Raw genomic sequence first — 25,053 nt, 5'->3', positions numbered from 1 at the left:
AAGTGGACTGAGAAAGGCGCCTCTTCAGGGAAGGTGCTTTGGCTCTCTTTTATATTATTTTGTCATTATCATATAAACTAGTTATTTCCTTTCTCTTTTGTGTGTGTGTGTGTGTGTGTGTGTGTGTGTGTGTGTGCGCGCGCGCGGTGCTGGAGATGGAATCCAGGCCTTCTGCTAGGCATGTTCTCTACCACTGGGCTACACCCCAGCCCTGTTTTCTTGTTTTAAAAAAATCTAACTGCAAACCCTCAGATCTTGTTAAAGCATGAAGTGCGTCTTCTCTTTCCTGGTTTTCCATTCCCTTTCTCACTTCTCTGTTGAATGTGTCATCTCAGGCCTGTGCATGGTGCACTAAATGCCAGGAGTGAGGCCACAGCTGTCATCGTGAAAAAAAAAAAATTAGAAAAATGACACACACATTGTTTCTTGGCACTCGCAGGAACTAGGATGTCTCTTCTCTCTTTCTGTGGGAGGGCATGTGAGCCAGCCTGCGAACTGGCAAGTAAACTTTGTTCTGCATAATCAGTTTGTTGGGGGAACAGAGGGTTGGGGTGTCATAGGCACCAAGGCTGTACTTCCCTGAAGGGTCGCTCAGAGCCCAGAACAAACAGTGCCTTATTAGAGAGATCCAGCGTCCCCACCTCACTTCCCCAGACCTGCTCAAGAGCACGTCCCACTGGTCAACCTTGGGGGCTAGGGCCAAGTTTTGGTGCAGCTCAGCCTCCTATCTCAAGGGCTGGTTATGTGTATCATGCCCCATAGCAGGATTTATGACTTACCAATGGGCTGTCCCAGCAATCCCATGACACAGTCAGATGCCAGGACAAACCTTGCTGCTCAGGAGACTCCCTGGACTGTTCAGGAACAGAGCATGCAGTCACGGAAGGATCTTGACTTTGGTTCAATGCCTGGCTCATGTGATCCTAGATAAGTCTCACCCTCTCTGAGCCTCTGTTTTCTTATGTACAAAATGCAGCTGATAAAGTTCATCTCAGAGTTTTTAAGAGCATTAAACTACTTTGCCTTAAATCAGCTGTTATGTTGCCAGACATGTGATTCTTAATCGCTGGTTTCCATTATTCTCAGGCAGCAGTCGGCACACATTTTCTTGAAGGAGCCAAACAGTAAATATCTTAGGCTTTTCAGCCATGTAGTCTCTGGCAACTGCTCAGCTCGACTCTGGCTGTGGTGTAGAAACAGCTGTAGGCAATGCAGAAAGTAGTGACATGGTTGTTTCCAATAAAACTTTATTTATAAAATCAGGTTGGCCATATTTCCAGGTGATATATGTTCAGAAGGTTGGATGGTTGAGGGAGTAGGAAGGAGAGGCCAGGGGTCAGGTAGGTCTCCGATGCACAGAGATGCCCATGCAGTGCAGGGAGCAGGCAAAGGGGACACTTGTCCATATATATTCTTGGAAACATTGTTATAGGCCAAGGATTCTTAAGCTGGAGCCCAGACGCCATCTGGGAATTTCCCAATAGGCCTTGGGAGTGTTTATGCACCCCTCAAGTTGTACATGATATTGTTTGTGTATATGCATATAGGCATTTTTCTGGAGAAAAGGCTCACAGCTTCTTCTCAATTATTTAAGTGGTCTTGATCCTAAAAGGTGAAGAACCACTGAGATAAATTAAGCAACTCCTCAGACTTCCGTGAGGACCCCCAGTGATGGTGGGGTCCTTACAGATGTGGGGAGAAGAGGTCACAGGACTGAGAGGGCCCACAGCTACTTAGAAGTACCCTGGTCTCCTGGGGTCTTTCCTTGATTGCTGGTTCAAGGAGTGTTTTCAGGGGCTCCTGGCTGGACACAGAATCCTGTCACCCAGTTTACCTATGGTACAACCCCCACAGAGTGCTTATTTTCAACTTCTCTCCCCTTTTCAGACTTGCAGAATTGTGGGGTAGTCTCATGTGATCCCAGCTGCCTGCCCAATGGGGAAAGGGGATGAGGCCTTCAGTCAAGTGACATCAAGGGACTGGGGCAGGATGGCCTGGTCTGCTCGAATTTGCTGGAAAGAGTCCTCACCAAACTTAGTTTACAAGATATGGGAAGCTGGAGCAACTCAGTGGGTCTCAGCCAGATCATCAGTGTGGCTGCCACCTCTGCCCTGACCATTCATCCGCTTCTGTGCCAATGGTCCCATGGCCACTGGAGAGGCGGTGCTCCACCCCAGAATCCATCTCATAAGCAGTCTCACCAATGGCCTCTCAGAGGATGTCCCATGAGACTGAGGAATTGATAGCACTTACTGCTAAGCAGTGCCCACAGTGACCCATTTCTAGGGAACCCAGGCTAAGGCAGTTGATACCACAAGTGGTCCAGATAAGGAACAGGTAACTGACCATGGAGGTTTCCTAAGATGCATGTAGTCCTGTCCTGGAATAGTCAGTAGCTCTCAGGGTGGGATTTTCAGCTGGACTGTCCCTGTGTGCAGACTAGAAGGGCTGCATTGCTAATAAAAGGTAGGAGGTGGGCCAGTGATCATGGCATCTGTGAGTAGCTGACTGAGGCACAGGTGGAAAGTGAGGCATTGGGGCATGTGGTGGCCAAGGCCTGGCTCTGTGTGACAGCGATGAGGATCAGAGTGTGGTCTGGCTGCTCCGACAGTACTGGGGGCACCGATGGCCACTCATGGCCAACACAGGCCTGCTGCAAAGGGGCTCCCATTGCCCAGGGCCTGGGTGCTTGGGCAATGTCATATATACTTGCAACAGTGTTTCAGGGTCGTTCCTCAAGGGGACCTGGCCTAGCCTTTAATTAATGGTCTCCAGTCTGTGAGCTGACTTAGTTCTGCAAGAGTTTGCAGGTTCCCATTCCAGCAGCCCATGTCAGTGGGCTGGGGTTTGAATGACAAGGCTCCCAGCGACCTGAAGGCCAGCATGGTCCTCTGGTTAGAGGGGAGCTCACAGAGCCCATGGGGTACAGGGGTTTTGGCTGCAACTCATCTTGTGGGGAGTCCAGCGGGTCCATGGAGCCATCTGTGGCTCTTCGGTTCCCAGATGCGTTAGGTCCACCTGCAGCCAGCAGCATTCTGCTCGCACATCCCTCCTCACCTAAGGACTGGAGGCACGCTGTCTTCGGAGCGCATGCACCGAGGCTTTGACTCTGAAGACACCAGTGCTGACTGATGAAGGAGAGAAGCAGCAAATGGGGACCACGGTCAGACTCTTCTGACACAGGCTCCACCTGGATCCACCCTTGGATGTGGAGAGTGCCTGTGGGCAGCTGGGGTCAACCGGTGACTCCCCTCGTCCAGGAGCAGGTGGAGCTTTTCTGTGGACAGCCTTGGGCATGGACTCGTAACCAGAAAGCCCCAAGGTTCCATTCTCTGAGCCAGCGGGACAACTCTGCCCCATTCCAGGCCATGTGTCCTTGTGGGTAGCTGGGTCATCTAGGTCCCTCCCCCAAGATGGGGACTGGTCCTTTCTCCATGGTCAGAACCTCTGGGGCACACATGGGTCCAGATGCCCCAGGCTACAGGCTGAGAGGATATGGAAGGGGAGATGTCCTGGGTGTTCCTTGGCCCCAAATCATAGCACCAGTAAGGAGACTCCATGCAGTGGGCAGCTGGCATTCTGGGAAGAAAAGGTGGAGTGGGCTGAGGCTCTGGGAGAATGAGGGTTGGAGAGGAATCCCTGTCACCCAGTGGCCCGGCACTAGGAGGCTAAGGAGCCCTAGGCAGACGCAGGTGGGTGGTGTCTGTTGACTTCAGGGGCTTCACATGGGTTGGGGCTGATCATAAAACCCTGGGGTGCTCCAGGGGAAAGGGTCTATGAGTAGGGGAGTGACGTTCATGCAGACCAGAAAGTGTTTGCTGAATGTCAGTCCAGAGATGGGTTTTTGGTGAGGACAAGGTCTAGAGAGGGACGCTGAGAGCAGATGGCCAAAGAGGGTGCTGGAAGAGCTCACTGGAGGAGGGGAAGTGAGAGGCCAGGGAATGTCCACTCCCCCTGCAAGATGTTCTTTTTCTCTGGTGACCTGACTGCTGTGGTCACAGGGACAGTCAGAGGCACTTTAATCAACCAACATTTACTGGCAGACACTGAAAAAACAGCAGCTACCAGCTCCAGTCTGTGCCCTCAGGCAGCATGATATACAGAGGACAGATCAGAGTCGTGGGCTACATGGAAGGCAGGGCAATGCGGTAGGGGGCTGGGGTGGTCTTGCTGGGGCTGGGGGTTGGAGCCCGGGGGCTGAGAGACCTTCACAAGAGGCAGCCTTGGAGCCAACACCTGAAAGATCCTGACTCTGATTCACCAGTTAGCTACACCCGAGATGGAATCTTTCCTACAGTGCCCTAGGGACAGGGATGGGGACAGAGGGGCCCCAATACAGGGATAATGATCTAGGGGCCACTACTTGGTCCAGCTGGTTGCTTGATGTGTAGGATTGTTCTCTGAGAAGCAGTCAGACTGCAGCCATCAGTTGGGCCTGAAGTGACGGAAGAAAAAAAAAAAAATCTCTCTCCTGTTCTTGTCTCTTATTGGTGAAAGGTTTGTACCATGGAGGACAAGCTCCCCTAAATTTTAAGGTTATGTAGGCTCAGGCCTGACCACACAACAGGGAAACCTTATGGCAGGAAGCAACTCAGGTACAGGGTGCGAAGCGTTTAAGGTGCTGTCAAGTTATACCTGCATGAAGATGGGTTGGAACCCACAGAGCTGGTTGCTATGGATCCAGGAACATGGTCCACGGGAAGGCACTCACATATGAAGGGAGCATTTCCATGGGCTAACCTGGGGCGCACACCCCAGGCAAAGGGCAGAACCTGCAAAAGCTCTGAGGCTTTTACTTTCTGTAATTCCATCTTAAACTTCTCACAGCAATGAAGAAAGAATATACCCCGGTCCCCAAATAAAGAATTCTGAGTTCTGCAAATGAAGCCCCAACAATCCAGTGCTGCAGAGAAGCCTGAAAGGAGCTGAGCGTAGATGACGCTGAATCCTTGACGTGTGGCAGAGTCTTTTACTGGAGGGTCCTCCCCAGTGGACACGGCCAGTATCTCTCCACCAGGTTGCTACAATGTACAGTCAGGTGCTTGGTGCCTGGGACCCAGGACACAGAGACGTCAAGGTCTGTCTCTGCCCTCCAGACATTCCCTGAGCGAGGACGACAGCAGGAATGTTTTTCAGTCGACAGCAGGAATGTTTTTTAGTCGTCAGTATACTTATTTATTTTTTCCCGGTGGTGCTGGGGATTGAACCCAGGGCCTTGTGCATGCGAGGCAGGCACTCTACCAACTGATCTATATCCCCAGCCCTAGGAATGTTTTTTAATCCAGGCACACTGTGGGTTCAAATCCCCACTTATTTCCCAGGTCAAATTGATCTGCCTAGGCCTCAGTGTCCCCCACTGTACAATGGAAACTTGTTCACGAAGGTGATCTGGGTAAAATGGAAGCACAAACATGAGCATTCAGCCCGAGCCCAGAACAGAGTAAAGTTCCACAAGCTTCAGTCATGCGGGAGACCCTCCAGCTAAGGGCAGGGGGGCTCTTCTTCATTGCTGATTGACATACCTGGGCGACTACTTAAAGGTGTTGTGGAAAGGTAGAAAAGTGTTTTAAACTCTTTGCAGATTAAAATATTAATCTAATGCCTCTTTCTGGGGATGGCCATAACCCCCATGTGGCTCCTCCAAGTTCCAAAGACTGCTGCAGTCTAGCTGGGCACAAAAATCATGAGCCACTCAAACAGGAACAAATTTTATTTTTGAAACTCCCGCCAATGCCCTGTAAGCTCCCGGGAAATATGCCGACCCACACACGCGCAGTTCTTCCGGACACCAACAGGAAATCCCTCCTCCCGCACTTCCCCAACCAATGGGAACTCTCTAGGAGTCCCTTAGCAGGTTGAGGTGGACAGCAGGGGTCTAATATCCATATGAATGCAGACCTTAACATAATCATATTATCTCAATGGCTTGCTGGTGTCACCTTTCAACCAAAAATGCCATGCATCATCCTACTTGGCTATGGCTCTTAGTAAAAGACACCCTTAGCCCATCCTCAGCCATGGTGACTCAAGGGCGTCTCCAGGGTGGCTCGAGTGCTGAAGGATGAAACCCAGGCGGCACTGGTCTCCAAGGTCTTTATTCAGGAAGGTAGAGAGCGTCTGCAGTCTGTTGGACAGGCACTGTGCAGGGAGTGTAACAGTTCCATTTCCCCAAGATCCATGGGGACAGGGGTGCAGAGGAGGGGCACCTGTCTGGGCAGGACAGAGGGGTCCTCTCCTCCAGAAGAAAGGCACTGATGGGATGAACATCCTAGAGCAAAGGGGCCGGGCTCTATACACATGGGTTGACCAGACGCAACTCAAAGCTAAATACAGCCAAAGGGGAAACTGTCCATCTTGGAGCGGGGGCAGGGGCAGAGCTGCTTCCGGACTCTTCCCACCAAGTTGGAAAGGAAGTTCAGAAAGAAGGCCAAGCTTGAAGGATAAAACAGAGTTCAGCCTTTCGATCTTAGTGTTTTGTGCAATTTTAAAAATAAAACCAACAAAATAAATATAACTTAAAAACTTCTTACAGGACACTAGAGGTGAGTCTGGGGAGGACAGTCAAGGAAACCTTCCAAGCGTTCCAAGCAGTGCTTGCTGCCAAGAACCCCTAGGGCCCACAAGAACAGAGCAGGAGGGCCTAGCACCCTCTCACCCATGCGCTACCTCCTGGCACCTGCATGACCAGGATCTAAGGAGTCCCTGCCAGGACCAGGGCTGGGTCTTTTGGACCTCCAGGAAATAGGTTCTGGGAAATTCTATTTCAGGACCTATCTATTCCACCAAGAGGAGAGGGGAGGGCCAGATAGCAAGAGAGTGGGAGAATGGCTTGAGAGACAGAGCAGGTGTGGGAGCTAGTCTGGTAAATATAAAACCTAACAAAGACAAAACACCCTAGGTAATAGGATGAGCCTAGAAAGATGCCTTCTTATACCACTTTCTCTCTCTCTCTCTCTCTCTCTCTCTCACACACACACACACACACACACACACAAAACCCAATGCAAAATATTGCCATAAGAGTTTCCACGGGTGAATAAATGGTCATCTGCATATTATCACATTGTTTGCAAACAATTGGTGCCTTCTTAAAGTGCTTGGGAAGTTTTGTTCACTTACATAGGTTAAACTGGTCCCTGCAATTTTTGTTCATATCATTAATTTGCTTTAGCAAATGTTTTTCTTACATAGAATGGGGGTAACTTTTGGCCAGTTCATAGCTGTAGAATCTTTTGTGTCTGAATTAACATGTCCTGTTCCCCACAGATCTGAAACCCAGACCACCAGGGTCCCTTCTATCCTGTGACTGCAGCTTGGGCATTCCAGAGCTTAATGTGGCACTCAATGCCACCCCCATGCTGCCTGCCTTCCAGATCACGTGCTGTCACAAGGGCTCAGGCTCAGCCGGGGCGGGGGTGTGACCTTTAGCAAGTCAGCCCACGCAGGAGCTCACCACCGTTTTGAACAAGAGCCAGGAAGTTTAAGTGATTTCCTTTTTTAAAATCTGTACTTATACATTCTCATGTGTCCCGCCCTCCACCCCCAGCCAACTGTCACTCACCCACCCAACATGGAAGAGGAAACATATGTGTCACGTGGGCAAGTCAACAGCGTCTCCCCCCCCCCCCCCCCCGCCAGACCCTGAGGTGCCAGGGTGGGCAACCTAACCCTGAAGCAGTTCTTGGTCCACATGATTTCCCTCAGGGTCCCCCAAGTGGCCTGGTACCCAGTAGGGCTCCTCTGACTGCACTCTGCAAAGCAGGGGGTGGTAAGCCCCAGGGACCTGATGTAGAGCTCCACATGGCAACAGAGCTAGGAGTTTTGTTCTTAAAAAGTCATACAAATTGTACATTCTTCTCAGTAATACAGACTTCCTTGCTTTACGGTTAAAATGAAGCTTTAGGATGGCTCTCCATGAATCTTCACACAGCACAGGGACTCCAGGAAGAGGGGCCTGGGATACCCCCAGGTACCCAACATGTTCCTGGAAGCCATCCACACTCCATGGGGAAACAGGTCTAAGCCCTCAGGCTATCAGACTTACAGCAGGGGAAATTTAGAAATGATGCCAGTAACCCCGAATCCTGCTTCTTTCAGGCCTGGTGCTGCCCTGAATCCACCCCCAGACCTTGTAACTGTTAGGACAAAGGACCCTGTATATGTTGATAGGGTTGATCAACTAGCACCAGGGACATGAAGGAACAAGAGATCAACTTCTTCCCCTCAATGGGGCCAGGGTCCCAGAGATCCTGAAGGATTCGTGCCCAACTTCAAGGGGGCTGTCTGTACCTTGACTTCTCCTACCCAGCCACCTAGATCTGGTCACAGCAGGGCAGTGAGGCCATTGAGCAGTGGCTCTGGGGTGATCAGAGTAGCATCCCTGGAAGCTCAACTTGGCAGAATGTCACCTCTGCATTCTTGGGTAGCAACTTCAGATAGAAGAACGAAGCTCCTGCCTGCCCCCTTCTGGGAAGGTCTAGGTCAGAGAACACAGCCAATTGACTTCAGCCTTCTCCTGGTTCCCAGCTGGGTCTGGCCCAAAGTTGGAGGGTTTCAATATCAGAAGAGTGGGGGTTGTGATTTAGTAGCCCTAGAAGGGCCACCACAGCAACTCTGGAAGCCTCTGGAGCTGCTCATAGGAAGGAACTGTGCTCACAAACAATATGCGATTTCCCAGAGATTTCTGTGTCCCAACTACCAGGAAGCCAGGAACCTGGCTGGGCTGCTGGGCTCTGGTTGTGAGGCAGAGATAAATGTGCTTGGCAGCCGCGCTGATGACACTGGCCACCAGGGGGCAGCAGACTCCCACAGGTAGCCCGTCTAGGCCTGCACTTTCTGGGGGCCACCCATAGGCAGGTTCATCTCCTAGGGTTCCCTTGGCAGCCAGGGATTTCAGGGCCCCCCAAACTCTAAACCCAACTGACTTGTACAGGAAACTGAGCCTAGGTTTGGGAGGTTTTCGTCCAGAAGGTGATTCTATTTACAAAGAGAAGTGGGAACACCACCTCCAAGCCCTTAAGTTAGGAAAAGAACTGGAAACTCTCATCTTAGCTCCTCTTCTACAAAGTGTCTTGTAGTGCAGTTCAAGAGGGTCAGTTCTGGGGCTTGAACCCAGGAAGGATTGGAGGAACAATTAGGAAGGAGAAGGGAGGCGAGGGAGAAGAGAAGAGGCAGAGGTGGCAGGGATGAAGTGGGTGCCTCAGGCGAGCGGGGAACCCTGGGACATTTCTGTCAGGATGTCGATGAGATTGTTCAGCCCCGAGAGGTAGCCATCCTCCCGGTTCCCTTCCTGCCAGGGGACGTCGTGCTTCAGGGTTTGGCCTTCGGGCAGAGGCGTGGTTTTCCCAAAGTCAATCATCCACACCTTGGCCTGTTCTTTCTTGTCGTGGATGAAGAGGAGTGAGCTGCCAATGACCTGGAGGAGAACAGGCAGTGAGGAGGGGGACCAGTTGGCACACCCTAGCACCTGAGGGGGCCTAGGAAAGGCCTGTAGCCTGCATGAAGCTAAGAGGGGTGTGGGCCAGAAATTCTGTCCCCTTTTCTCAGCAGGGCAGTGGAGCTGGCCCAAGAGTGGGCCATGCTGAGGGCAGGAGACACCAGATTCTGAGAATGGTGACCAGCCTTTGTGTGGGCAGGGGCATGGGGAAGTCTGGGATGGCAGACAACACTTCTCCACCCCCAATTTTGGCCTGCACTCTTCCCACTATTTCTAGATCATAACTAAACCTGGGGGCCAAGTCCCCAACCCCCAACCTTGAGACCCCCATGTGATGAGTGATGGGTGACTGCTCTAGTGAAAGGGAAGGTGCCAACCCTGGGGGCCAAGGAAGGACCCTGTGCCAGTGCACACCCTCCTGCCCCAGCAGCATGGCCCCCCACAGGTTCTGGCCAGACATGCCCAGCAAGGCCTCCTCAGTCTGCCCCAGCCATGGAGTGTCTTCAGGGACAAGAGGACCCTTTCCCTTCTGTGAAAGGTCAGAGCATTAGTGTGGGAATATGGAGATCCTTCCACCCAGTGCAGGGAGGCCAGGGTGGCTCAGTGCCTGAAGTCCTGCTAGGCTCAGCCCTCTGGGGACCCCCCAGTACCCCACCCCATGTCTAGGTACCCCGTCAAGGCTGTCACACATAGGGGGATAGGTGTACCCAGTGGAGAGGTGAGTGGGGAATGCAATCCAAGTGCAAGGCCTGTGGTCTCTCCCTGGGAAGAGCCAGTGGTAAGGTTTTTATGAAGGTGCAGGAAAGTGCTCTGCCCTCTGGGGATGGTCCCCCAGGTAGGTACTCCAAGATCCCCGTCTGCAATTTCCCACTGTGGATCCCCAACCTTTTCCATAGGTGGGGCTCAGGCTGAGAATCCCTCCATGCAAGACCCCTTAGGGGACTGTGTCCTGAAAGAGCTACAAGCCTGCAGGGAGCCTTGGGGTCCTGCTTTGCAGCCCCTCCCACAGCTACCACATTAACCACTTCAGGGAGTGCTGGGAGCTGAGAAGGCTGTAGCTCTGTATGTGCATGCACACGCTATGTGCCAGTGTGAGTGCATGCATGGGGCTAGGGGTCCTGGACTTCCATGTCAGGATCATATAAACCCCTTCAGGGAACCTCCGATGACTTGCAAAGCCTCTCCCAGGTGACTCAGTTCCCAGCCTGCTGTGGAGCAACATCTGTAAAGGTGGGAGCAGGTGGAAAGCTCCAGACCAGCTCTGAGTGGCATCTGAAGACCCGCCCACTTTTGTCGGGGTCTCCTCTGAAGATCCTAGGTTGGTGGGGAGGAAGCATCTGGGAATGCTTCTGCCCTGAGACTCCTGGGGTGGTGGAACAGGCATCCTGCCACAGCTGCCCAGAACTGAACATACTTCAGAGCAGGGTCAGAAAGAAGAAAGGGGCAATGACAACTAATCTTTGGCAGGACAACTTATGTGGTCATCATGGAGCCCAGCACAGTCACACAGATGTGCTACCTTCTTGTAGCGAGGGGGTTGACCCTCAGTGCCCTGCTTATGGCTACAGTTATCCTACATGTCTCTCAGGCTTCTGCAACCATGGGGTCTGTTAGCATGCATGCTCTCTGCCCAAGAGCACAAAGCCAAATGTCTACCTCATGGCACTTGAAGAAGGGGGAAACTTCAAGGGTAGCTCGAATGGCCTTCAGTCGGTCCCGGTAGGCGATCTGGGAACAGAAAGATGGTCAGGCTTTACACACTGAAGGCAAGGGGGTGGGTTTTCAGACCCTTTGACCCCATTCAGAATCCCTGAATTAGAAGTGGGAGTGATCTTAACCCTGGTCACTTACTCCAACATTTTTATCGACCAACAAGGAAACTGAGCCAAGAAGGAGACCCCGATTGGGCCTTGGTTGCCACCTTTTCCCACCCCACACTGTCTCACAAGCAGGAGGCACAGAAGAGAGATAGTCCAGAGAAACCCCTGAGGAGCTCCTACGTGAGAGGCCAGCTGGTCCTGGAACACCAGCAGTGTGGAAGTGGAACCTAACAACAAGAGACCATAATGTCTTCCTGGACACAAACTGCCATGCTGATTTTTAAAGACAGAGTACATGGGGGAGCCACAAACATCTCTGCCAGTAGCCTCTCTCCAGAGCCCTACCACTCCAGTTGTGCTATGTTGACTCTGGGGTGCCCTGTTATCCCCAAGTGCCGCTCTGTGGGTCTCACCACCAGGGCTGCAGGGCCAGTTAGGAAACTTGTAGCACACAAGCAAACAGCATTCCTCCACAGCCACAGGGTTAGCAGTGACACAGCTTGGCAGGGCTGCTCACAGTTCTGGAGTCCCCTTGCTATGAAATACATTGTCACAGCATTGCTCAGGGGCTGAGATCCTCCCCAACAGGTGGCCCAGGAACCAGTGAGCCTGAAGTCCAGTGCACTCCCCACGCCTGTAACCAGGGGGCTTGCAAGGGGCCAAGGGGAGCCTCCCTGGCTGGAAAGGGAGGGAAGGAGACTTCCCAGCCCCAGCTGACACTGTCTTCTTGGAGAAGAAGCTCTCTGAAGCCCCTCCCTCTGTAGCTCCTAGGTTCTGGTCAGAGGTGCATCTCAGAGGGGCTCAAGGCTCACATCCCAGCCATGCCTGGATCTCCAACTGTCATAGGGCACTTATGCTTGGGGTGCAGTGGCCCAGCACATCCCAACTCAGTTGGGAGGGTCAGCACATCCTGGTGGGAAAAGTATCTGTCAAAGCCTTCTGGCTGTTACAGCAGCCATCGTAAAAGGAATAAGTTTATCATAAACTTGTATATCCACCTCCCAGGCTGACAGCTGGCCAGGTCTTGCTGGGGAGGGCAGTGTGACATACAGGCCTACCTTTCTCGTTCAGCCTCACAGTCAACAGAAGCCTATCTAGGCCTGAAGGCATTGGGGGTGCAGGGACCAGCAGGCTGCTGGCTGTGCTGGGCAGGGGTCCCAGAGGCTGCCTGGCTTCTGTGTCAGGCAGACTTGGGTATGACTCTATAAAGTTTATGCTTTCCTAGCTGTGTGTCCTTGATCTCTCAAGTTTCCCTTCTGTAAAATAGGGACAAGAATGTCCATGGCACCAGAGGTTGACAAGAGGATGTAATGAACACTTAGTACAATACCCGGATGGCAAGTGCTTAAGACATCCAACAATGATCTCTCTCTCTCTCTACAGGGGATGGAAAATGTTTTAGGGAGCTCTGAGGTGGGAGGCCAAGGCAAGTGAGTGACTCTTCACAAAGCTTCCCGGTGCACCCATGAATGTTGGGAACAGCCATATCACTTTTTCCTCACCTTCCAAGCAGAAGTTGGGGCCTGGTTTTTCTGTGTGGGCACCGTGGCCATGGCCTGACTTAGGCAAGGCCTGGACAAGGATGTCATGGTTATCCCAAGACCCAGACTCACCAGGATGTTACGGTTTCCTTTAGTAAATTCTCTGAAGGCCTCAGTAACTTGCTCCCTCGTTTTGGTCTTCTTAAAGTCCCTGTTCACCGAGCCATCTTCTTTCTGAGAAGGAGAATGACACCCCACCAGGATGTAGTCAGCAGAGAGCCCACAGGTAGGTGGACACTGTGCTCATCCACTCAACAACTACAAAGCAGGTGAGACCCATCTTGACTCTCAAGATGCTCTAGGGACAATGGAGGGAACCAAATACTCAGGTATGGTACAAGGAGGCAGGTGCAACCAGGAGCACGGTGATTATCACAGAGCAGTAGGGGTTGAGGGAGGGAAACAGCATTGTTTTCTGTTCAGAGACCTGGACTTGTCCATCAAAGGTCCCTGCTATATATGCTACCCTCCTGTTAGTCACGTGGCAGGTAGCTGGGTATCCGAGTGACTACTGCTATATCCCAGGGCTTATGATCAAGTAACCCTTCTTTTACTTAATAATTACCCCCAAAGCACAAGAGTAGTGATGCCATAAATTTGGATATGCCAAAGAGAAACTATAAGACCTTCCTATAAGTGAAAGGTGAAAGTTCTTGACATAATAAAGACAGAAAAAAAATGTAACTTCTTTGCTGAGGTTGCAAAGATTTCAAATAAAAACAAATCTACCTGTGAGGTTGTGAAGAAGGAAAAAGAAATTTGTACTAGGTTTTACTGTTACAACTAAAACTGCAAAATTTATAAACTTTATCAGACATATATGTAAAGGCAACAACATAGTACAAGGGACTTGATATAGTATGCAGTTTCAGGTATTTGTTTTGGGCTTTGAAATACCCCCACAGATTGGGAGGACTGCTGAATAGTTTCCCTGAAAGCCAAGATCTAATTTTATCTCTCTGCCTCTGTTCCCTGGTCCACCCCAAGAAAAGATGGCTCTGGGAAGAGCCCCAATCTTGGGCCTGTCCATCCTCAGGTTGGAGATAGCTATAACTTCACAATGGCAGTCTCTAAAAGAACAGTGGCTGGGGCTCAGGGAGTTCCCAAGATGCATGGGAGGAGTACTAGGTGGAGGCACCTGAATAAGAATCTTCCCCATGGGGCTCCTCTGCTGGCCATGGGCAGGCGGGTGCAGGTGATAGTATGCACAGTCAGCCAGTCTCGGAGCCAGCTGATGGGCTTTGCCTGTACCTGCAGCTGCACAGAGACCAGGAGCACATCCTGCTGGGTGCAGGGGAGGCACACTGTTTCAACAGATAGAGGGGTGGGGAGCAGAGTGAAAGGGAGGAAGAAAAGGAGGGGGATGAAGAGAATGTAACTTGCATCCACTCTGAGGGTCAGAGGCTGCAAACATGAGGGAAGGCTGGTTTCAGAAGATGAGGAAGGGGCAAAGGGCTTTCTCACCCCTGAGCACACAAAGCAGCTGTCCTGGGGGAAGGTGAAAACAGCTCCAACAGGCCACCGTGGGCAGCAAGTGAGACACTGGCAACTGCAGAAACTCACATTTAATGCCATCTGAAGAGGCTGACAGGAGGCTCTGCTTCCTTCAGCTGGAGAGTGAGGACTCAAAGACACCCAACCCTGACTCCACAGCTGGACTCTGGAGGCAAGTGGGCTCAGACTGGACAGAGAAGGGGAGAGCCAAAGCCCCTGTGGGGACTGCTACCTGCTCAGGTCTGCCTGAGACCCCCAAGGAGTGCCTCTCAGCCCTGCCTCTTGCAGGGAGGTGCCCTGAATCTTTCTAGCAAATCTAACAGCAAGGGGCCTGGGCAGCAGCTCAGGGACAGAAGAGTCTTCTTAGACACTTCTCAGGACACTGAAGAGGAAAGAAGGAAGGATGAGGTTTCCAAGGGCCCCTTCCTTGCCGCCCATGAACCAGCCAGGTTCCCTAACTGCCACCTCACTAGCTGGTTCCTGTCTGGGCTTCTCTGTGTTGGGCAGGGCTGAATTAAGTGGCCATTTCTCACAGGACTGACTGCTGGACAGGGCTAGAAGCCACCCCAACTCCAAGGCCTAAATTCCCTACACAGCCACCCCACCTGTACCTCAGGCTGAGAAATAGGCCAACGGTTCCAAATGTCTGTCCCTGGGGCTGAAGGCAGCATCTTGGGCCTGAGCCAGGCAAAGCTCACAACCCCTAAGGGGTTCTGAGAACAGGCAGGAGCCTTGAGCCTGTGTGCTGGAACACCCTGTCCTGCAAGCAGCAGGGGTTGAGGGAGGGAAACAGCATCGTTTTCTACTCAGGGGCCTGGACTTGTCCATCAGAGGTCCCTGCCATATATGCTACCCTCCTGTTAGTCACGTGGCAGGTAGCTGGGTATCCGAGTGACTACTGCTATATCCCAGGGCTTGTGTTCAAGTAACCCTTCTTTTACTTAATAATGTTAAGCCGGATGCTGGTGGGGCCCCCATCACCCCACTGTGAACTGAGCACCCCAGGCAGCCTTGGGTCATGTCTTGCTGGTCTCACCTTGATGCCCTCTATCCTGAAGCCGAGGGTGGCAGTGGAGCTGATGGTCTCCCTCCATTGCATATACCGCGGCTTGGTCACAGCCCGCTGGGCTTTCTCCTCCTCGGTTGGAGCCTCAGGGTCCACCTCGATCATCTTCTGGTACATGTCCTTTCGCAGGCTGGGCTTCTTCCGGGCCTTGGTGAGCTCCTCTTCCAGGTATGTCCTGCATGGAAGGTGAGACTGCGTGAAGGCTAGGGTCTGGCCCACAGCTCACCTGCCACCCCTCTGGCTGCCTGAGTAAAGACTCTGAGCAGCCCCTACCTTGTCCAAGAGCCACAGTCAGTCTGGCAGCCCCTGAAATGAGGCACATTCATCATCCAGGATGAGCCAAGTACAGCTTGGACTGATCCGAGGGGAAAGGGGTGGGCTTGCTGGATCAGAGCACCTCCATGCCAGGACCACCCTGAAGACCTGGCAAGCTGTAGGAGCTCCAAGTGAGACCCCCACAGGGCCCAGCAGAAGGAGGAAGAAGGAGGCAGAGCAGCTGGGTGGACTGTCCAGTTCCTCTAGCTAGGATGCTGGCGGGAGAGGCGACTGATGGCAGGGTCCACTCAGGACCCCTGGGGTGCCCCCCTGGCTGCCTGGAACCCTCCCATAAAGTGAGGGCTTCAGAAGCCAGGACCTGTGTTGGTTGGAGAACTCATTCTGTCCTCCACATCCCCATTCCCAGGCAGCCTGCAAGGCTGAGTCTGCCTTTAAGTCTCTGGCTCTTTCTGAAAGGGGGAAATATTTCTAGGCACAAAGGACAGACCAGAGGTGGCCTATGAAGGGGCCAAAATGCTGGTTGGAGAAACCCATATTCCACAGGAAAGATCTGGATTTCTTAGCCTCTGCTCTGTCCCAGAGACCTGCTTGGTGACCCCTCCACATCCCTGAGCCCAGAAAGCCTGAGAAAATGTATCCCACTAAATTGCTTCATGCTGGATCAACTAGCAAAGGTCACTGATGGAGGTGACAGGGGCAGATAGACAGGTCTTAAGTGGCCCAAGGCTGAATCACTGGTTTTGGGCTGTGGGGACATGCTCCCTGCTCCAGAACGTATTGCCAAACTTCCATCACCACTCCAAATTGGAGTGGGGGGTCATTCACTCTTCCCCATATCCTCCTTTAAAGTTCCCTTGTCCCCCCACAACAGGTTCAGATTCTGCCCAAGGTCCTTAAAGAGGCTGAAATCAGCAGTGTTCGTTGCAGGACGGGGAAGTGTTCTCCCCTTCCCCCGGCGTGGGTGAGAGCTGCCCTCAGAGGCTGCCCCTCCTTCCCAGTCCCCTACTCTTCTCTTCTTGTCTGTCCCCCAGGCCTTGTTCCAACACTTCCCAACACAGGGTCTCTAGGCTGCTGGTAAGGAATCCATAACAGAATGAATGAAAATCTACATCTTACAGATGATAGGTTTCCGAAACCACCTTATCAATTGATATCGCACTGAAAATAAAGAAAACAAAATCTCCCAAGTCTTTGGAGGAGCCGTCCATGGGTACCACACATGGAAGCCTCATAGATAGAGACATCTGGTATTTGGGAATGTCCAGTGGACATTTCCTCTGGTCAATTGCTCAGGGACAATGCAATTGCTGTGGCCCACACAGCACCTGCGATGGATGTGACCTGCCAAGATATCAATCAACTGCAAGACATCAAGAAGCAAGACTCCACCCTTGAAACCTTAACCCTGTCTTTGATGTACCCCCTTAAATAAACCACCGGAGCCATCTTTCCTTTGTCCAGTTCCAGAACCCATGTGGACTAGATCTATCAAGGGCTTCGCCTTTTGTAAATATATTTCTGAGTATTTGTGTTTTGTTATTCACTAATTATTTAAGATTTTAAGTTTTAGGGTGGCTTACACCCTCCTGGGCAGGAAGAAGCCCTAATAATACGCTGGCCTCTGATATATGAACTTGGACCTACTCATTCAGAGAGATGATGAAAACTGTAAGGGGGAGGTCATTAGCTTTGGGTTGGGCACTTCCATGCATGTGCAAGCATGTACATACATATATGTGTCCTTGTACACATGCATACACACAACATCACGTGCAAAGCCAAGTCAATGACAACAGGCTGTCCGTGAATTTGTAGGTACTGTGTGGCTGGGACAGGGGGCAGCCAGGTTGGGTCAAGGGTTCCAAATGCTCCTTAGGGCCCTGTACAGGCCTGCAGGATGGGTGGGTGATTGGCTGCACTTCTGCAAAGGGCTCTCAGTAGCTCTTTAAACAGGAAGTAGCCTTTAGTAGTATTAAATCCCTGGTCACATGGACCTTTCTCCTAAAAGGGACCCTGCAGCTCCATCTGTACAGAGTTGCCACACCCCAGAAGAGGAAGGAGCCTAGGCAGAGATGCCCCCAAGAGTAGAGTAGCCAGTTGGATAGTGGGACTGTGGGTCCACTGAAAGGTGAGTCTGCCTGCACCCACTCACCTACACCTCAGAGGGAAGATCAGAGCTCCATCTCATACAGAGGAGCAGAAACCTGCTCACCCAATGGCTGGACTCTGGGAGAGGAAGTGACCCAAGACTAGGTAAAAGAAGGAAGGCAGCTCCCATGGGGAGCCAACAGGTAGCAGACCAAAGTCACCCACAGCTTTTCAAGGGCAGAGTGCTGGAAACCCAACTCCAGTTTCCCCCTCTGTCCCTTGTTCTAAATGACAGGAAGACACTACCAACTCTCCACAAAGAAAAGCCCCCAGAGCATTTTGAACATATGCCCATGTGAAACTGAGGACCCAAGAAGCTCCAAGTTTAAGACACTTTCAGCACCTGCATGGCCTCTTCCTGAGCAACACCCACCTCCTGCCCTCCAGCCCTGCCATGGTGTAGCTGGGCTTGCTGATGGGCCTTCCTACCACTTCACTAACATGTCCCTAGTATTCTGAAGCCCAGTGTTTAAGATGGCCCCAGGCTCCAGCTTCTCTCTGGGAAGGATGAGCCATACTCTGGGGATGACTAATGGGTGTTGGTCTTAGGACAGACTCTGAGGCCAAGGTTTTTGGATCAAAGTATTTGGGAGGCCACATTCCACTTTCCAAATGTAGCTAGACTAGCAAACTAAGAAGATCCCACGGAACCTGGGTCCGTGGCAGGCACCAGGCTTCAGATAAGGTCTGTCATGGCATGACAGATGGCCCTGGTGATACCCAGGGTGCAATGGGAGAGATGCTGTCGAGTCAGGGGATGGGGGCAGCCTGGGCTGGGAGATAGGTCTCCTGTCCCCTGCAGTCTCTCAGGGAGCAGCACACAGAGAAGCCTGGCCCTGGAATTAGCTGCAGCAGGAAGCTCTGGGGCTTCTGTCTTCCAGGAATAACTAGCCCCAAATTCATCACTCGGGGTACACTTATTTGGGCACCAAGTGAACACTAAATAGAATATTTTCCATGTGTTCATGCAGCAACTTGAAGCCCCTTCCCTGCAAGCAGGCTGAGCCCTCTGCTGTTTGGGTTGGAAGGAATGATTGTACCTCCCTTGAGAAAGCACATCCTGGTGTGCCAGGGAAGGGTCTTCCAGGGACAAAATAAGACTCTGGAAAAGAGGAGCAGCCATGTGGTAGCTAGAGGGATATTTTGCCCGCCCCCCCATGCCCAGCTCCCTGTGGGCTGGAGATATTGAGGGCCTTGGATAGTGGTAGGGGGTGACCAGGCACGGAGTAGAAAAAAACAAAGAGGCCTGTACTTCCCCATGTCCCTGTCCCTGCCCTGGGGTGCAAGGGCAAGGGAGCACCAGGCAGCCAGCTGGCAGGATCTGATTTTAGGACACAACTCCCAAGAGAAGCAAGGAGAAAGAACAAGAAACCTGGCTGGCTTGGCCTACTTCTCTCCTGGCCTCTGTCTCTGTCTCTCTCTCTCACACACACCCCTCTTTCTCAATCTCCTCATAGAAGAAGTAGATCATTCAAAGCAGACACAGGCTTCAGCTCTGAACTTGGCCTCTCTTGGGAGTGGCATGGAGGAGCCCATGTCTGGCATCCAGTCTGGGCATCAGGAGCCAAGGCCAGGCTCTCCAGGGTTAGCACATGGTGCTCAACACCTCCTGCGCTGATAGACTCAGGGGGTTACACCAGTCTCCCAGGAGAAGAAGGAGCCATGAGGGGGGTTCTTGGGTTGGAATGGCCAAAGTTTGAGAGGAAATAAGAAAACCCTGCAGCCAAACCAGTGGCTCAGGACTGCCCTGGTCTCAGGTCTCCTGCTCTGTTCTCTGCCCTGCCTCCTCCTGCCCCTTTTCCTGTCTCCTCTTCCTGCCTGGGTTCTCTCCCAGCTGATCTCCTTGGACAGAAGGCAGGCTGAGCCTGGGCCCTGTGGTTGGGAATCTGGAGGGCAGGGTGTGCCAATTATGCCCACAAGTCCAATGACCCTCCCAGTCTCGGGAAGGTCAGACCCCTGAAGCACCCTACTCAGGGCTGAGGCCATCTATAGGCTGATCCACAATGGGGACCTACCTCTCAAGCTCCTGGGCTCCCTCCCTAGTCATACTCACAGTGGGCACACGATTTTTGTTTGTTTTGGTTTTTGGCAGACCAACATGTTTGCCAGCCAGTTCTCTCTACTCCTCTCTATTCCTGAGCCCCCTGCAGCTTGCATAACAGGAGGTCACCATCTTCCTACCTCCCTACTTGGTATTCCCTCACCCCCCCACCCAGGAGCCATCCCACCTGTCAGAGGGCAGCTTTATCTGCCCCTCCCTGGGGGGCTTGGCATCCAGCCAGGGCCTCTTTCTGGCTCCTGCTATTGGTGCGTGCTTCAGGTCAGCTCACCAGAGTGGGGAAGGAGGTGTCATGAAAAAACCAGGGTCCCTATGCCTTCTACACATAAAGGGAGTGGACTTTGGGGTGGGAGAGGTTATAGTTGGTCAAGCAGCCCCCATGGCCTGTCCTGGCACACATGAGATCTCTGAGACACCCTAAATGCTGCCAGGTATCTGCTGCATGGCCAGATGTGGTGTTGGGTAAATACTCCTGCAGCAAGGAGTCTGGCCCACCTGATGCCCATCTTGCAGTCCATCACGCAAGGAGAGTCAAAGTCAGCCAGCAGGTCGTCCATCTGGTTGTAACGCTCCCCATCCTTCACCACGTCCCCATGGTAGGCAGGCACAAAGGGCCTCAGCACATCAGCCATCAGTCGATCCAGGCAGCGTTGCTCTGACTCACAGTGCTTCTTTAGGATCCGGCCATTGGCAGCCTCCTTGAAACTCCCTGCAGAGTAAATGGGAGGAGGCCCTTGGTCCCCAGATATAGCCCACAGAGGTACTCTCCACCCAGAGGACAGCTCCTCCATCACAGCACCTAGGTCTCCCTGGGATGCTGCAGTACTGGTTAAGCCTGGGGTTAAAGACAAGTGCTTTAAGGGGAATGGGATGAGACCCAGCTCCCCCACTCACCAAATGCAACCCTGGACTGGCTCTCCAGCTTCCCTGACCTCAACCTCCTCATCTGAGATGGAGACTACCAGTGCTCACTACTGGAGGGTTAGCAGGGCTACAAGAGAGATCTCTTCACTTCATGGTATTATTATTAGCGTCCCTATCCTCATGGTCAACCTGCTTCTCCAACATGAAGATGTCTCCCAGTCTCAGTAGAGGAAAATCCCTGAGAAGACAGGATCTAGTGCCAGGACAAGGGAGAGACAGTGAGCTGAGAAGTAGAGGTCTAAGGTCTGGGTTACCTGGGCAGAGTTCCTGCCAAGCCACTCCTCTAGGTAAGTATTTACAAAGCGTGTCCATCCCTGTGCCTAACTTTGGTTGGGCCAATGTGGATGGGGAACTTAAAAAAAAGTCAGCCCATGTACTGGCCCGAAAAGAATCTGCAAGCCAATGAAGCCTAAATCCACTAAAATGACCCCAGAGGACAGTGCATGCCAAAGGGTCCCCAGAGGACTAGATGATCCTGGGGACTTTGGTGTCAGATGTTCCCTTCTTCTGTCGCTAATAGGTGGAATAAAGATCACACTCTAGCCAGGTTCCCTAGCCACTTCCACATGGTGTTGGCAAGCTGTGGTTGTGGGGTGACCTGTCCACATCTTCCACAGCTTCCAGCTCCTTTAGGGCAGAGACTACATGTCCATGAAAGTCGTAACCCCTAGCACCACAGTGATGCAAGCAAACAACAGGAGCTCAGTGAATTGGTTAGCTCCGTTTCTTTATCCAGTGTGACCACTGGTGTCCCAGCTATAAAGACTGGCGACTTCATCTGTTTTACTGAGTAAAATTGGAAGAGAGACTGAGAGAGAAACAGAGACTGGAAGATGTTAGAGACAGAGAGAAGGACAGAGAAAGGGAGGAGGCAAGGGACAGGGTGGCATGGATTCTATAGAGGTCAGTTGTCCATGCTCATTTGCAAGGCAGTGTCAAAGTCACATCTGTCACTGTTGTGGCTGTACTTGCAGACGAGAAAGTCTCTTGGAGAGGAAGCTGTTCTGATGCTTCCATCCCCAGGAGCCTCAGGGCCAGGCCCTCCCCTCCCACAGCTGGTGGGTGGCTTCCCACACACAGAGCAAGTCCAGGAGAGTCGCGTCTACCTGCGTGTCCCGCCAGTTGGATCCAGGGATACTTCTTCTTGAAGGACATGACAAAGGGAGACCAGTGCACCATGTTTTTTATTTTTCTCCATGATTTGCTCTAGAAACAAGCAAACAAAAAGTTCTACATTAGAAAGACAGCCACAACTTTCTGATTAGGATGTAAATCACTGGGGCCACAAGGCAGGGGTGCCACATCCACAGCACAGGTGCCCTTGGGACACTTCAAGCACCTTCCTGGTGTCATCCAAATGGTGCAGTCACATGTGGCATTGTCCCATTTTATAAATAGGCTTAGCAAGATGCTCAGGGGGTCTCCAGGGACGAGGGTCAGGGATAGGTGACGGAGGAAGGCAAAGTGCTCCCAATCCAGTGCTCCCCTTTTCGGATCCTTCCCCAGTATGTGCCCTTCTTTGTGGTCCCTCTCAGGGCCTCGGTTTCCTCTGCTGTCTAGTGAGAGACAGGCAGCTGGTCCACCAGGCTTCTGGGATGAGTGGGCACCAGAACTCTGGAAAACGACCTCCCTCATGCCAAGTGCGATGCTCCTCTGAGGATGATTTCAGCAGGCCACTGTCACCCAGCTGCAGTGTTGCACTGCACATTCTATTTGCAGATGTGGTAGCAACAGAGGTAGCTCCTGCCTACAAGTGTGTAGTAAGCCATTGTTGTAAATTGTGGCCGCCATTAGAAGATGGCGCCGGCTTTCACTGTGGCCTGTGATAAATCAAATTCCTTTGTGGAGAGTTGGCACGCTATCTCTTGCCACCCTATAAGAAAGACCCACGCGGCGGTTTAAGATTGGTACGTGGGAGGCTTTATTAGGCTGTGCTTGGGCCCTCGAGAGGGGAGAAGAAGAAAGAAAGGGAGTCACTAAAAGATACTTAAATCAAGGCCTGAATAAACTGCTGAAAGAAGATTCCTGAGTTGCGTCTTCCTTGCGGGCAAGGGGTCGCGACACAAGTGGTTTGAAGAAAGACTTTAAAAGGACTTTAAAGGGACAGCACTTCCCACCCATGACTTCAGTATCCAAGGAGGTGAAAAGTCCACAGCTCTCTCCTTTACTTTCTTCTTAGGACGTTTCTTAAGTCAAATGGCCAGAAACATCAGTGGAGGAGGGGGTGTCCTTTGGACAGAAAGGAGAACTAAGGTTTATTGAGCACCTTGTTTTATTTTTACCACAAGCATACAGGCAGTTATTAATATTTCCATTTGTTCCTGAGCTTCCAAGTCATAAGAGAGAAAATTGGGATTTAAATTAGTCTCATCTTGGAACCAATCTAGGTACCCTTCAACAGATGAATGGATAAAGAAAATGTGGCATATATACCTAATGAAATATTATTCAGGCACACAAAAGAATGACTTTATAACTTTTGCTGGTAAATAAATGGATCTGGAGACTATCATGCTAAGTGACATAAACCAATCCCAAAAAAACAAAGGTTGAATGTTCTCTCTAATATGCAGATGCTGACTCACAACAAGGGGCAGGCATAGAAGTTCAGTGGATTAGACAAAGGGGAATAAAGGGAAGGAAGAAGGGATGGAAACAGGAGAGACAGTAGAATGAATCAGATATAACTTTCTTCTGCTCATATATGAATACATGACCAGTAACTCCATATCACATACAACCACAAGAATGAGATCCTAATTAGAATAAGTTATACTCCAAGTATGTATGTATACTTTCATGTATATTTAAAAAGAACAAATAAATAAATTAACCTCATCTATATAGCTCCAAAAAATAGCTTACAAAAAAATACCTTTCCCTCCAGAAAGAAATATGTCCTCAGCAGGGGAAACAATCCTTATGTTAACTTTAAAAAGAATGGATCAAATGTCCCCACAAACACTCCAGCTCAAAAGGGAGGGAAAGAACCTGTAATAGGAAGCATTTCAAGGTCCTGAGAAAATGGGTCCCTGACCAGCCAAATCAGAGAGCAAAAGTCACAACAAGCAAGGCTCTGAGCTGGGAAAAACAAGGAACTGTGCAGAAGAGGGAGATGATGGGTCGGGGGGACCTCTCCTTTCCCAGTCCCCAAAAGCACCCGTGGAGGAAGTGGAGGCTGAGGAATCTCAAGGTGAAATCAGCCTCCTTTGCGTTTCTCTTTGGTGAAACTGCTCGGTCATCGCTGCTCTGTCATCAAGTTTTCAAGTGAAAATCTGTTGAAGGAGAGGAAGTCTTTCCCACTCAACCTGGTAACTTCCGTCCCCTTCCCAGAAACTTCCACCCTGCCACCAAGACTGACTGGGTTCTTAAGTGAGGGCAGCACAGTGCAAGGCCATGTGACAAAGGGCAGGCCTCTGCTGACAAGGATGTTTTTCCTAGATGGTTCTGATGGAGATGGCCAAAGAAGGCTGGGAAGGCTGCAGCACTTCTTATCTAAGCTCCCAGAAGGCTGCATAAACAATCAGGAGACAATGGGTGAGGGCAACAATGGAGGGGCAGAATTACACAAGGAGAACCAAGCAGGAGCTCAGTCAGCGCTCTCTGAGGCCATTAAGGTAGGTCCAAAGGAAAAATGCACAGGCCCTCACCACCTGCTGGGCACATCCCTGCAGCAGAGGACAAGGGTCTGACAGGCTGTGGGCTGCAAGGAGGAAGAGGACGATGTGGTCCCACGTGGGTGCTCCCTATCCCAGGCCCTTCTCCAGCAAGGAATAGCTAAACTCCACAACCTTCCTTCACGGCCCTTCTCAGGGCCTCTGATTCCTCTAGAAAGCTGGTCCACCAGGCTCCTGGGACTGATGGACATGCTAAGGACCCTGGAAAATGATCTCCCTCATGCAACAAGGCAAAACAAAGATGACTACCAGAAAAGGAGATCTTGTGTGGGGAGTCCTCATGGGGTCACAGGTAATTTGGGGACAGACTCAAGAGACAGAAGGAGACAACTCCAGCAGGACAGACCTGAAGCAGTTGGCGCCAGATCAAGCAGGCACAGAGGCTGGAAAGTGAAGGGAGCACAAGCAGGGGAGGAAGTTGTAGATGCCCCATGGAGAAACTGGGACTCAAGAGAGAGGGATGGGTATGGGAAGGCAGCCAGGACCCCGCAGTTAGGACCCTGGCCTTCCTCACTGATGGCCCTTGAACAAGTCCCTGACCCTTTTCTTGTCTATTAAATGGGAGTAATGCATAGACCGTTTTCTCCCAGGAGATAGAGCTATTAGAAGACT

The 25,053-nt window shown here is 51.6% G+C and overlaps 1 protein-coding gene across 2 annotated transcripts in view; it reads right to left on the bottom strand.

Annotated features, from left to right (window-relative positions):
- Positions 1 to 6,079: 6,079 nt before the first annotated feature.
- Itpkb (inositol-trisphosphate 3-kinase B) overlaps positions 6,080 to 25,053 on the bottom strand; it is a 101,322-nt gene continuing 82,348 nt past the window's right edge. For both annotated transcript variants that reach the window (XM_076832229.1, XM_076832230.1), the window contains exons 3-8: positions 21,871 to 21,970; positions 20,336 to 20,549; positions 15,328 to 15,532; positions 12,870 to 12,971; positions 11,093 to 11,164; positions 6,080 to 9,415 (exon numbers count right to left, since the gene is read on the bottom strand). In XM_076832229.1, the coding sequence (XP_076688344.1) occupies positions 9,200 to 9,415; positions 11,093 to 11,164; positions 12,870 to 12,971; positions 15,328 to 15,532; positions 20,336 to 20,549; positions 21,871 to 21,970 (909 nt within the window). In that variant the 3' untranslated portion in view covers positions 6,080 to 9,199. The remainder of the gene's footprint in view (positions 9,416 to 11,092; positions 11,165 to 12,869; positions 12,972 to 15,327; positions 15,533 to 20,335; positions 20,550 to 21,870; positions 21,971 to 25,053) is intronic.

Source organism: Callospermophilus lateralis, chromosome 13, assembly GCF_048772815.1.
Source record: "Callospermophilus lateralis isolate mCalLat2 chromosome 13, mCalLat2.hap1, whole genome shotgun sequence".
NCBI lineage: Eukaryota > Metazoa > Chordata > Mammalia > Rodentia > Sciuridae > Callospermophilus > Callospermophilus lateralis.
The sequence above is the reverse complement of the archived record's forward strand: the minus strand, read 5'-3'. Positions and strand labels throughout refer to the sequence as shown.